The sequence below is a fragment of the Falco peregrinus genome, chromosome 4 (assembly GCF_023634155.1).
Source record: "Falco peregrinus isolate bFalPer1 chromosome 4, bFalPer1.pri, whole genome shotgun sequence".
Lineage (NCBI taxonomy): Eukaryota > Metazoa > Chordata > Aves > Falconiformes > Falconidae > Falco > Falco peregrinus.
Genome location: NC_073724.1, coordinates 91,337,216 through 91,350,857, shown reverse-complemented (window position 1 = coordinate 91,350,857; position 13,642 = coordinate 91,337,216). Strand labels below are relative to the sequence as shown.

The 13,642-nt window shown below is 37.0% G+C and overlaps 1 protein-coding gene across 22 annotated transcripts in view; it reads left to right on the top strand.

Annotated features, from left to right (window-relative positions):
* The window catches only part of LOC101912757 (RCC1 and BTB domain-containing protein 2), a 34,484-nt gene that overhangs the window by 16,246 nt on the left and 4,596 nt on the right, over window positions 1-13,642 (top strand). For all 22 annotated transcript variants that reach the window (XM_055801689.1, XM_055801691.1, XM_055801696.1 and 19 more), the window contains 6 exons: window positions 206-364; window positions 1,909-2,016; window positions 3,991-4,133; window positions 5,874-6,064; window positions 10,122-10,248; window positions 13,304-13,440. In XM_055801689.1, coding sequence (XP_055657664.1) covers window positions 206-364; window positions 1,909-2,016; window positions 3,991-4,133; window positions 5,874-6,064; window positions 10,122-10,248; window positions 13,304-13,440 — 865 coding nt within the window. The remainder of the gene's footprint in view (window positions 1-205; window positions 365-1,908; window positions 2,017-3,990; window positions 4,134-5,873; window positions 6,065-10,121; window positions 10,249-13,303; window positions 13,441-13,642) is intronic.

Sequence of the window (13,642 nt, the reverse complement as noted above, 5' to 3'; positions counted from 1 at the left end):
ATGGTATAGTTATATAAAATTGAGTTGCATATTTTTGAAAGAAACAATTAAACTGTAAACCTGCATTTCTTCCTAGATCTTCAAAAGGATAAATCTGCTTGAACTCAAAATGTTTTTTTATGCATATAACTTTTTTCCTCTCTTACATATGTATTTTGAACTGTATATTATGTAGCATTCTTTTATGACAATTCTCTTACACCAGGTATACACATGGGGTTATAATAACTCAGGGCAAGTTGGATCTGGTTCAACAGCTAATCAACCAATTCCTCGAAGAGTTACCAACTGTCTACAAAATAAAATAGTAGTTAATATAGCTTGTGGACAGATGTGCTCTATGGCTGTGGTGGAAAATGGAGAGGTAAGAAATTTTAAGTGTATTTTCTGACTTAATTTTATTTGATGTAGATTATTTCAGATCTGTCAGTAATGAGCTACTACTCAAAAAGGAAGTGTACCATTTCAGACTCCCTCAAATCTACCTGCTTATACTGCTTGTAAAACCCCTTGTCATGAATAGTCCTGCACATTCTGACATATTTAAGCACATCTTCCTATCCATGCTGATTATGGTTTCTCCTTTAGAAAGGAGGTAGAGTGAAACAGGGAAAATTATTCACTAAAATTTGGTTTAGGGCTTTTTGGTTTATGAGATTACTCATAAAATTCAGCAGCTGTTTCTATTTATCAGCTATTGAAGTTGGCTTTGAGTTGAAGGAATTCAAGTATCAAATTTCAGGTTTACTTGAAAATACAATTCTGAGGTAAAAATAGCATTGTGAAGGTCAGGAGATTTTTATAAATTTGGGGATTAAATCACATCAAATCTATATATGTATACTTTCCATTTCATGCTAGCTTCATGTTCTCATATGTAAAAATAGTTACATTTGTATCAGAAACTTACTGATTTTTAGAGCTGGTATTATATTCTAGCAAAAATGAAAGTGCCGATTAATAAGTCATCCTACTGCTGTCTTTAGCATTCATAGAAACATAAAATACATAGGTAGCGAAGTGAATATTCAAACAGAAACTAGAATATTAAGTGTCAAGAGTGTGAGAATAATGTGAATGCTATTTTAATTTTCAGTGCTCATATGCACACTTTGTCAAGAGAAAGCAGAAAATAAAAGTACATTGCATATATTTGTTCTGCTGCAGTACCCTTTGAATCCCTCTAGTACTTTATCGTTGCAAAGATACAAAGAGGTTGTTGTGTTCTTGGTTTAGTTCATGTAAACTGAAGATTTTGGGCAGCCTACATCCTCTCTAGCTCCATTACTCCAAGCATTTCAGTTTAGACCTAAGTAGCTATTGACTACAGTAGAACATATGTCACTTAAGAAAGGGAAATACTGAAGCCTGATAATTTATGTTCAGCATAAAGCTATCAACAGCCTGCTCAATCAAACTGTTGTTCATAGCTTCCGGTTTATATTTGGTTTAGTGTGTTTTCTTTTCTGTTAGAGGATTTTTGAATGAGAAATTAGCTCTTTGAAAAAGAGTATTCATGCTGAATTTGCTCTGTGCTGGGAAACAGCCACATGAATCACTTATTTTATACTCTTCTTATTAAAATGTTGTAGTCTTACATAATCTAACTCTTAAAAAGCAACACGAATATGAAAGTTTAGAATTTTAGATGAGCATGCAGTTGGTATTTTAAACAGAAACAGCATCCACAATTTGCAGTACAGAACAACATGCACATATGTATGTGTATATATATAGGTATGTTTGTATATATGTTTTTTTGTGTGTCTACGTATGTAGTACAGATCCTAGAGGTGTGGGGATGGAAAGTATTAAGGAAAATTATCATTGTAACTCTGAAATAGTTACATTGCTTTCAAAAGAAGTAGATAGTAGCAAGCAGCTAAACTCCTTGTTTCTGTTTTTCAGGTCTATGTTTGGGGTTACAATGGCAATGGCCAGCTTGGGCTGGGCAGCAGTGGCAATCAGCCAACACCATGCCGAATAGCAGCTTTGCAAGGCATTCGTGTACAGCGGGTATGTGTGTGATGCTCCATGTCAAACCTTTTATGAGAAAATATGCTAAGGCATATTCTAAAGTTAAAGGAAACAGGTCTTTATTTAAAGGGCCATTAATCGGAATAAAAACATGTATCTTAAAATGGACCTCTTGTCAGTAGGGGAGGAACTGTGGCCCTGTGGAGTTCAGTGGGAATTTTGCCATTGGCTTCAATGAGGTCAGGATTTTACTGAAAGAGGATGAGGCCATTAGAAATGTTAGGTCTTTTTTTTTCTCCTGTGAAACTTAACAGGGGTTTTGTTTGTTTGGTTTTTTTTTTTATTTTAGTTAATAAGAAAGCCTTTGTTAACCCCATTCTTCATTTAACCCCCGTTGTCTTTTCTGGGAAAATGCTGCAGTTTAGCATTTTGTCTTTCTGGCAGACTGAGTATCACTTTTAGAATTGCAGTCCAGCCACAGTGACTAAGTTGTATTTGGAGTCTGAAGAAATTGTCTCCAACTGCTTTTGGTCAACAGTTGGTATGATTCTATGGTTAGTCTTGATCTTGGGTGGTTATTACACTTTACCAAATAGCCTGGCTACAGTGTAACTAGCAAACTGATAACCTGTTTTGACTGATAAGAAATATTTAAAGTAACTGTAGAACTTTTCAGTTCAGTTTTTAATTGATTTATCCAAAATAAGAGGATACTGTCAGGAAAATGACACATTCTGCTAGAAAACATAGGGTTTGTAACCGGGTGAAAATTTACAGGACTAATTTGAACTTTGGATTTATAGACTTTGGATTTAGGGGAAGTTTTGGATTTTATAAATCTTTTAAAATAAACTCATTTAATGATAGTTTTACATTCAGTTCATACAAACAGTAGCTTTGCTGGTAACAGTCGGTGTTGGAGAGTAACATAATAAAGGGAATATTATTTTTCCCCTGTATTTATTGTCCTGTTTAGAGAGTGAGTGCACCGGTAGGTTTGACTTGGATCCTATTTCTATCCACTTCATTTGCTTGATACTGATTAATACCAAGTTGTATACCTCCAATCAGTGAATAACTTCAGGATTTATCTCATCTAAGCACATCATATGCTTCATGGATGTCAGTGGACTACATGTACTTACAGTATATCTGCTTTACAGATTGTTCAAAACTAGCACACATCTTCATATAATGTGAATTGATAGCCATCTAGCTATAATGTTATATTAATTCATGCAGAGCAAGAGTGTTGCTGGTAATTTTGCCATTGTGTTATCTGTATGTGCAGCATGTGCTGCATATATAGGTCGTAAAGTGAATATTCAAGCAACCTTGTGTGGGGTGCCTGAGGAGGCAGCTCAGCAGGACCGAGTGGGTTTCCACAAGAAGGTATGAGCTGACAGTTGTGTACTGCCATCAAGATGGAGAGTTTCATTTCTTCCCTCTTTCATGACTGGCTGCTCCTGTTGATCACCTTGTGTGGGCACTGGTGGTCCTCAGGCTCAGCTGTGGAGAGTTTTCTTCCAATGATGTAACTCATCTCAGCAGAGGGTCCACTGGAGCTGGCACAGGGAGCGGACAGTTCTGGGTGGCTGGCAGTCAGGGAGTAGAGGAGCAGACAGGGAGACCTCACCTGTTTTTACAGGCCTGTAAGCTATTCATGTGGAGCAGTTGCCCATAGAGCAAGGTCAATACAAGACTGTCTGCCTCTTTCTGCATGCTGTTCATATTTGTCATATAGTTTTCTTTCTTCCTCGATTTCTAGCTATTCCTTTGCTGTACTCTTGAGATGATCTGGCAGGGTTCCTCACTGGTACCTTTTTTCCTCAAAGTCACCTCATCTGCTTTGCTTCCCTTTTTAATGAATGTTTCTCTATTTGTAATTATTTTTAATTTTTACACTGATATAGAATCAATAACATTAATGTATAGCATAACATGTAACTATCTGTTATGTATTAACTTACTGTTACATAAAAATGAGATTGTTCTTTTTATTATTCCTTATAGGTTGCCTGTGGCTATGCACATACATTAGTGCTAACAGATGAAGGTCAGATATATGCCTGGGGAGCCAATTCATATGGCCAGTTAGGTACTGGGAATAAAAGTAACCAGTCTTATCCTACAACAGTTATGGTGGATAAGGACAGGTAATGCTTACAGTCTTGCAGTCAGACATTAGTTGTCATACTCTCAGAAGAGCTACAGAAAAATTATGGCATTTTTAATCTGTTTTTTGGAAGAAATGGCCTATAATTTTTTGTAGTAGTTCTTCTGCTAAATGTGAATGGAATTTTCAGTGAAAGTGCTTGAATCTGCCCCATATAACCACCCTTGTGAAAGAGAAACTGAATGTTCTGAGCCTGAATGTGCTATTTTCTGCTTCGTCTCACACTGTACTTTATAGGCCTTAATTGCAGTTTCTCTTCAGTGGTGTAGTTTCATTGTTTGAAGTCAACGATAAAAGCTTTATTGTTTCTGAATATAAATTGACTTTTAGTATGCTACTTTCCACAAGAAGTACACACAGAAAAAGTAAAATTGGACACCTGGAATTTGTGTTATTTCTGCTGTTAAGTCCAGCTCATAACCCAGGAGAAAAAGAGAGAGAGTTCTTGGTATTGTTGCCTGAAAATTAAGCTTAGATTTTTCAGAAGTTAAATATTTTCCAGTAAGGCCTTGATGGTTAGTGGGTGGTTATTTCTATTGCTAATGTAAAGCTGTGTATATATGTGGCCAGAAATTTGAATCTGTTCCTTACCACTAAGGTCTTGATTTTGGCTTTCTGTTGTGAACGATAAGAAAAGTGAGATATTCCTCTTAAACTTATCTCTGTGTACAGTACTGTAAGAGGTAACTCACTCCGGTGATGAGACATGACCGGTTTTTAAGGTTTTGATTTCTTTGTGTGTTTGTGCTTTTGCTTAAAATGTAGCTGATTTTTTTTTTCCAGAATTTTGGCTGCAGTTAAAATGTTACCACATTTTAATACAGGTTTTAATGTTGTTGTGACTTTCCCTTTTGTTGGCCAGAATATGTATTCCTGGTGTCGGTGAGAATATTACACTCACTACAGCCTGCAAGATTTGTACGTACAGCTTTAAGCAAGTTGCTTCCCAGCCGTTTTCCCCAGACAGCTGGGGAAACAAGTAAACAAGCAGTAGTTCATGCTGTAAAACAGTGGATTGTGTAATGTTGTACACGGTGTAAGTTTTGAAATCCTAAATGAACTTTTGGATTAGCAAGATAGCCTAATGTAGCTGAAATACACTTAGAAACAGCTTTTAGTGCTGTTTGGTTCTGATTTTTTATTTTCAAAATGAAAGTCTGTTAAACATCAGTAATAGTAATTGTGTGAATAATTACATTCTTTTAATTAAAAGTATGTTTAAATTGTTCGTTTATAACTGTTACCGATAAGCAGGAAAAAGTTTTTCATTAACTTTCAATTATAAGCCAAAATGCAAATTCCCTTTTTTTTTTAAATGTCTCCTCATTTCCTCTTCCATCTTCTCCAAGTTCCTGTTCTCTACAGCTTAATGCAGCCACTCACCTCACTGCTTAGCACCACCAAGGACGTTCAGAGTCTTGAAACTCAGCTGTGTTTGAGGGAGCTAAGGGGCTCATTAGAGCATGTGCTGCAGCAGATACAGTGCTCTGCTGCAACAGTGTCTTACCACTCCCAAGATGCTTTTTCATTGAGAAACGTTGAGCACATGCCACTTGAAGGAACATTGATAGCCCTTTTAATTTTGCTACGTATGATAAGAAAACATTCTTGCAATTGGAAATACATGCTTACAACTGTTTTGCAACAGAGGAAGACAGGAGGTAGTGAGCTTCACTTCTGAGAGTGACTTGCCTTTTTCTTTGTTTGCTTGTAAATTCAGAGTTACAGAGATTGCGGCCTGCCACTCTGCTCACACGTCAGCTGCCAAGACCCAGAGCGGCCAGGTGTACATGTGGGGCCAATGCCGTGGGCAGTCAGTGATCCTTCCCCACCTCACTCACTTTGCCTGCACTGATGATGTGTTTGCTTGCTTTGCTACTCCTGCAGTTATGTGGCGTCTGCTGTCAGTAGGTGAGCTTAAAAGTATTTTTTTTTGTTCTGACATCTTCTAAATAGAATCATTAGTACATAAAACAGTTGCATGTATTGGAAGTCTAATCTTAATTTCTTGCAAAAATATACACTGGGAAGCATAATCATAATCATATGTTACATATGTGTAATTGGCAATATGGAATTGTAAAAATTGCGAAGGCCTGATGGCAGTGCTAAACAATTGTTTTATTGATGTAGTTCACTTCTGTGGGGAAATGCCTTGGGTTTGGGGAGGTTTCTTTTTTTGTATAACCACTGAATGTTGCTGTGAAGTGGCCATGGGTGGAGAAACTGAGTTTAAATTGGGAGACTTGAGGGAGCCATGCAGAACATTTAGGAACCCTGCAGCTTTCCTTGATGCCCTTTAGTAGACAACTGAGAAATGAGGGAGCCAAATTCCCGTGTTCAGAACTGGCCACAGGCACTTAGTCTCATCACAAGTGATCATGACCTGCACTTCTGAAGAGACAGGTTGCTGGATCTCGGATATTTGATTAACATTAAGGTTTGTCTTGCTGGTCTTGACTAAAAAGTGTTAAGTATATAGCACTAATGGAGAGCTCATTCCTCAGCCTCAAATTCAATTCTGTATGGGTTGCTACTTAAGTTACTGGCTTTGCTGACCTAATCAAAGGTGAGATTCTTGGGGTTGTTTGTAGGTATCATCTGGGAGCCTATGCTAAATGCTGGAATGAAGCAACTTGTAATTTGTAGTTTGAGCTGTACTGAGTCCATCATGCTTCTATTCCACTTCTGTACTGCCTTTGCAATAGCTTTTGTGTTGCTGTATGCTTTTGTCTGACCATTGTAGAACACTTGTTTCCTCCCTTGGTGTTTTCTGGATACCAAGGTAAGGAAATTCTGTTAATAGTATTTGTATTTCATCTTTGAGAGACTAGACAATTAAATGGAGAATCCTGTTGTCAGGAAACTGCTTCACCAGAATTCATGTTTTAGGGCACAGTCTGAAGACCCACATAGGTTGAGGCACTTGTGCTTTCTAGGGTGTCTTGTTCAGAACTGTAAGATATATGTTTGATAACTGTGGAAATTCTTAATATTCCTAATATTTGCCTACTACTAGATCAGATGTAAATTGTGTTACTGCATTAAAATCTCAGGCAATGAGGTTGTTCATTCCATGTAAATATGTGTGTGTTGTTGTCAGTTCCACATAAGAGTATCTGTAGTATATTATTCAGAATTTTCTTCCATAAGAACCGGGTATTTTTATGAAGGAAATGGGACATTATTAGTATATGTAGCTTAATAACAAATTCAGTTACATGTATCCTACATACATTAGCAGGGTTCTGGGGTTATTCAGCTTCCATTTCTTCTTGCCCTGTTAAAATAGTACTTCATACTATAAGAATTTCCTTTCTACCTTTTCTCTTGCCTCTTGTTCTCAGTTTAGTGCAGAGTATTAAGGAATTTTTCAAAGGAGAGTGGAGGAAGACGGGAAGCAAAAACCACATCGTTCCTTATTTCGTTCCTCACAGAGGAGATAACTGCTTAAGTGTGACAGACTGTGTTACAGTTTTTCAGTACTCCTTTCTGCAAATTCACCTTTTCTTATCTTCTACAAATGCTGTTTTAGGTCAGAAATGCTAGGTTAGCTAAGAATCCTGAGTGTTATTATATATGCTCATTCATGTAATTACCACCTTTGTGCTGAAGATTCCAGGTAAACCATTTATTATAATAAGCATATTGCTCATTAATACTCATAGATATTCACTCAGTTTAACACCACATGGTTAAGACTACATTTATGACTATTTCCCAGCCCATCTTTTATCCTCACCTTCATTGTCACCGTGAATAATGCACTCGGCCTCCCTGCACTGCTTCACATCTTGGGACTTGTTTTTGACTGTAGTAGCTCCTTTTGTTTTTGTTTTTTTTGACCTTGACTTCTTGGTCCCTTTGGAAATAATGTTGCAACACTGTAGCAACATTGTACCAAAGCACAAGGTGAATCCTTACAGGAGGAAAACGTTATTTTATTTTTAAACAAAACTCATTTCAGATGCACTTTCATACCCACGTTCTGATATGTGCCAAGTGGTTTGTCCAGCATCCTGGCACTGAAAAATGTGTTCAGGTGGTCTGAGCAGAGTTCCTTGTGATGACACAGGACAAAGGATGCTGGCTGTCAGGCCCTCATCATGTCTTCTGGATTCATTTTAGTTAGGTGACTCTCTGCTGGTTTCAGATGTGCCTTTTTGCACGCTCTAGGGGCTGAGAGTGACTAGTCTCTTCATCCTGTCCCACCTTGGCAAGGCGTCAAGACTGACTCACTGATGTTTGTCTCCTGATCTACATGTGGTTAGAATCATCAGGCAGCTGCATCCTGGGATCTTAACATCTGGTGAACTAGGTGCCGTGGACATCTGTCACACTTACAGCCCTTCTGTCTGTTGTATACTGGCACTTCCCCATCTATGCATTCACATTCGTTCTGTTTGTGGCAGTTCTAACATTTCTATTACAATTCTTAGTACCGGGTGCTAAGGATTTTTCTTGGCTTTGTGCCTTGTCAGTGTAAACTGCCTCTTCGTTTCCTTCCTCTGGTCCCTTCTTCACTGCTGTAACAAATAAAAACAGCTGTCATTCTCTCTTGAGAATTTCATAACTGAACCCCACTATATCCAGTTTAACTCTGCTGGCTGTAGAAGTCATCTGGAAACGTGTATTGGTGGACATCTGAATTGCCAGTTAACTTTGAAGAAGAGCTTCAGCTTTGCATTGGTGGCTAAAATTATAACTTACTTGGATAGCAGAGGTCTGAGTAAATAAACCGCACTGTACAAAATAAGAACAGTCAGTCTTTTACAGTGTCATTGTTTCAGAAGGATTTTTTATCATTACATTGGGTTTCTCCACCCCCCAACTCCTTTCAACATCAAGATACTTTGATGATTATTGCCCTAATTGTGTATACCTGAACATAATTGACAACATCTAAATGAAATGAAAAATACCATGCTAAACAAAGTGTAACAATATCAAACTGTGTTTGTTGAGGTTTTTTGTAGAGCTTGTGGTGAAGGTCTTTCCATTTCCAGCAGAATACTACTCTTATTTCTAGCTTGGTAGGTTACAGGACCTAGCATTTATGTAATTTGCTGTAGAGGAAGTCTTATTACTGACCCACAAAATTTGTATAAACCACTAATGTGTATTTATATGGTCAGAAGACAAAATGTTTTCTCGGTTCAGAATGAGGTTTGGGCGGTTTAACTTTAGTAATATTAAAGAAGGTAGTTCTCTGAGGTTACCAAATATGATGGGAGATTTGGAAACAGTTCAGGATTTAAAAAACTTTTATGCAGACAACGGATGACTTTTCAAGGCTGTCTAGTAACTTTATAATGGCAAGTGTCAAGTGCAACGTAGGATATACATACATATGACAAACATGAATATGCAGACATTCACATAGTGCTTCTAACACCATAAGTCTATGGAAAACGCTTTTTGAATAGACATGTAACTGTTGATATTTACTTTTAGGGTTATTGTGCTGGGCAGTTTCACTGCAACCAATATGTTGGTTATGTAATAGCTTTATTTATGCTGTAAGATACTGTCTTCTCATGGGAGTATTTTAGAAAATCTTATTGTGTTTTTTTTTTTTTTTTAATTGACTTTTTGGGTATCTTTTAATTAACACTTTGCATTTAGATTAATTTACCCAGTAATGACTGATGGCATTTGCTATCAGGTGCAGCATTAAACTTCTGAGACTGTTCATTTTTTTCCTGGCCTTATATAGATCAGAGGAATGGGACTTACTTTTTTTTTTAGTAGCAGTATTTGTTTGGAGTAGGAAACTAGTAAGGACTGAAGAAAGCTGCCATTTATTTGCTTTTCTGGGGTTTCATACTGAACACATTGTCTGCTGAGTTGTTTTTTTACTAGTCTTTATTAAAGAGATGTCGTATTTATTAAGAGTGTTAATTGCTGACAGATACCCAGGATGTTATCATGAGAGATACCTGTATGACTATTAATTCCCCTTTTCTAGAGCCTGATGACCATCTAACAGTAGCCCAGTCATTAAAGAAGGAATTTGACAACCCTGAAACTGCAGACCTGAAGGTTCTAGTGGATGGAAAATACATTCATGTTCATAAAGTTCTTCTCAAAATTAGGTAAGAAACAAACTGTAGAGTTAAATATAAACTAAACTGTACAGTGTACTCCACTGTCCTGAGTCATTACTGCTCAAAATTTTTGACTTATTCTTACAAACTTCCTTCTCCCTCAGCCAAGGGGTTTACCTGCTACCTGCTGTTCTTCGTTGTTACTCTTTTCTTCTTCATTTCCTTGCTGCTTGGACTTACCAAACATGCTGGCTACTACCAGCCTTTTCATCACTTTGCTCCATCTGACATGTATCTTCCTTCATGCCACCTGAACAGTCTTGACCCTGATTTCTAAAAACCTTTTCCTGCTGAGGAAAAGGCTCATTTCTTTCTGCTGCCTTCCCAGTTGAATCAGTTTTTCCTCCTTTACATGTTTGGGTTCCTCCACTAGGATGATTTGAAGGGTTTGTGTTCATTTTTGCCTTTCTTTCCTTTCACAGGACCCTTCAGTTGTTTCAGCAATTTCTACAGATGCTCTTCAGATTGTATTTGTTTTTCCTTTTTTGTCGCCTACTTGGTTTAAACCTTCTTAACAATGACTTTGAATTTTAAGCTGGCTTCTCATTTTGACTTTACAGCTTTTTGCAGTTTAACACTTTACAGTGAGATTTGACATATGCAGTTCTACAGAGTAATCACATTGTTATTAACATGCAGAGATTAGTTTGTTATTGCTGGCACAGTTTCTACTAGGATATTCTAGAGACACTGCTTTAGATCTCTTCTGACTTGCTAACTGCTTCTGTTCCACCCTCCTCATTGTTAGAATAACTTTTGCTATTTTCTTTCACAGAATACTTGGCTATCTCATCCTGCTCATCATCACTTTTGTCTTCCTACTTTTGCTCCTGAGTTCCATTGGTGATTTCTTGTATATTACCGCATAAAATTAACATTTCTTTTTAATTCTTGCCTCCCTTTTTTGGTCTTTTCTGCTCTTTTCTTACTACTCTAGTTACCTGTATTACTATTTTCTTCTCTGGTTTCATTGCTTGTATATTACACTCTAGCTTATAGTCTACCTCTTTGTTTGGAACACCACGTGTCCTTCATCAGATACACAAGATTTGAAGTGGTATCCCCAAAATGTTTCTGAAGTTCTTTTTCCTGATAATCAAACTATTTGTACCTTTTCCTTATTTCTTTTTTCTTGTTCTGCTTTTCTCAGGTTATATGGCATTCTGGGAAGCAAATGTGTCTAATTCTGAAATGGATTTAAATGTATGGCATTATCAAAATAACATGCAGGGATAATAAAGCATCAGGCACAATCTGTAAAATTAATATTTCCTTTAAGCCTTATAGTCTCATGACGCAACTATCAGCGGATCATGTTTTTAAAATGGTATTTTGCAGCATTCAGCCTGTTCCAGAGCGTTGTCATCCATGCAGTGCTGGTAAAAGTTCCTTTTCATTACAGAGTCATTACTTTACGAAGACTTTTTTTCCATCTTGTTCTATGCCTACTGTTTAACTAGATCATATTGTTGGTAGTATTTGCTTGTGATGGTGGTGAAATGGCAGGGCAACACCCAGCTCAGTAAGAGGCTGCCCCAGCAACATACTGCCTGCAGAAGCAGATATGTGAGAGTATGTCCATGGGATTTGTCTGCTCTGCATTTAGCCAGCCAGATTTAGGTGTCTGCTCTGTCTCTGCTCAGAAATAGAAGGGAGAGAGGCACTCCAAAGGATAAGTCACTCCAAGGTACTTTGCAAACTGAAGGATGAGTACCGGCTGATTTTTAGTTATTTACTTACTTTTAAGGGAGCAATGTTTACCACCTTCTCTCTGACTTTTTGCTTTTGTGTGGCGGCACTGGCGCAACAGATTGTTCCCAAGGTCTGTTCCACAGCTGGATGGATAGCACAGTCACCACTATTTAACATGAGGCTCTGGGAAACAAAGCAATGGGTTTAGTCTCCCTCTTCCAAATCCAGAATGTGGTAAAAGATGTGGTGGAAGCTAGATAATAACTTTTAAATTCTTTATTCATTTGACTTGAAATTTATTTATTTTAATAACAAAATAAAATACTAAGAAAAAAATCTTTAACCAGTAAAAGCAAATGTGAAGAAGTTTAATAAAACAAATAATTGTTTTTCACTTGTATTTAAGTTATGCTGTCTTTATGGCATAGACTTGTCCCAGAGACATTAAAAGGAAAGCAACCTACCTTTTACATAAAAGTTTTAGTAAAAGAAAAGCGAATTCTGACGTGGTGGGAGAGTTAGAAAGTAAGTAGTGCGGTATAAAAGAGTCCAATTACATTGTAGCTGTTGTAGGAAAAGTTATCTGAGATGACGATGTTCATTTACATCAGCAAAAAATTTGAAAAAAATGCAAATATTACAGTGGGATTTTTTAGGGAGCAGTAAGTTACAATGACTTGTAAGTTAATGTGAACTGTAAGTTGCAGAGTACAGCTATCAAAGGCAGTGCTTTTTTCTTGTCTGTACCTTGTCTGTCACAAAAGTATTCAGACTTACAAGAAAAAGCTGATAAAAGATCTGGGTGAGAGTGTCTTTGCTTTAAATATTTTAATCCTCGAGTATAATGATTAAATCTAATGCTAAATTGTGTATGGACTCTGGCACTGGAATAAATGCTACCTAAAATAATAATAATTTCTTTCCTCACTAGATCATGTTGGGGAAAGCATGTTGAAATGTGAGAATTGTCTAGATTAACTGTGAACTTTATCTGTTGGGAGCCAGGTAATAGAATTCATAGTTAAAGTAGAATATATTTAAGAAAATTACATCAAAAACACATGGACCATCCTTTAAAAATACTGTAAGGAGAAATGGAGCCTAACATAAAACATCAGTAACAGAAATAAAGGTAAAATCTGAATTTTATATATATGTATAAGGCTTAAAAGCCTTATAAGGCTTAAGGAAATGAACGTGTTCAAACCAAGAAATCGGGTAACTAGAGTTTATGGGTTTGTATTTGGCCTGTTATGACTGACTGATGATTATTCTTTTACCAAATTCTTGGTGCAACTCATCTTTCAAGCTTAACTCTTTACAGTATACAGTCTTTGTTCTTGTTTTGTAGGTGTGAACGTTTTCGTTCCATATTGAATAATGATGATGAAATTATAGAAATGAGTGAATTTTCTTATCCTGTTTACCGAGCCTTCCTGGAATACCTGTATACAGACAACATTAGGCTGCCTCCTGAAGATGCAATAGGTATTTGCTATAAATGGAAATAACTCCAGGTTACTGTTTCTGAAAAGTTCAATTTGTGTATTGTAACAGAATGAGGAAAGCACGGCTTGTTAATTTTCATTTTATTAGCACTTAAATCTTGAGTTTAGCAGTGACAGGAAGAAGGAATGCAGTAGCAGGAAACATGCCCAAGCAGAATGAGTTGTGGCGATGCAGTAAAGTC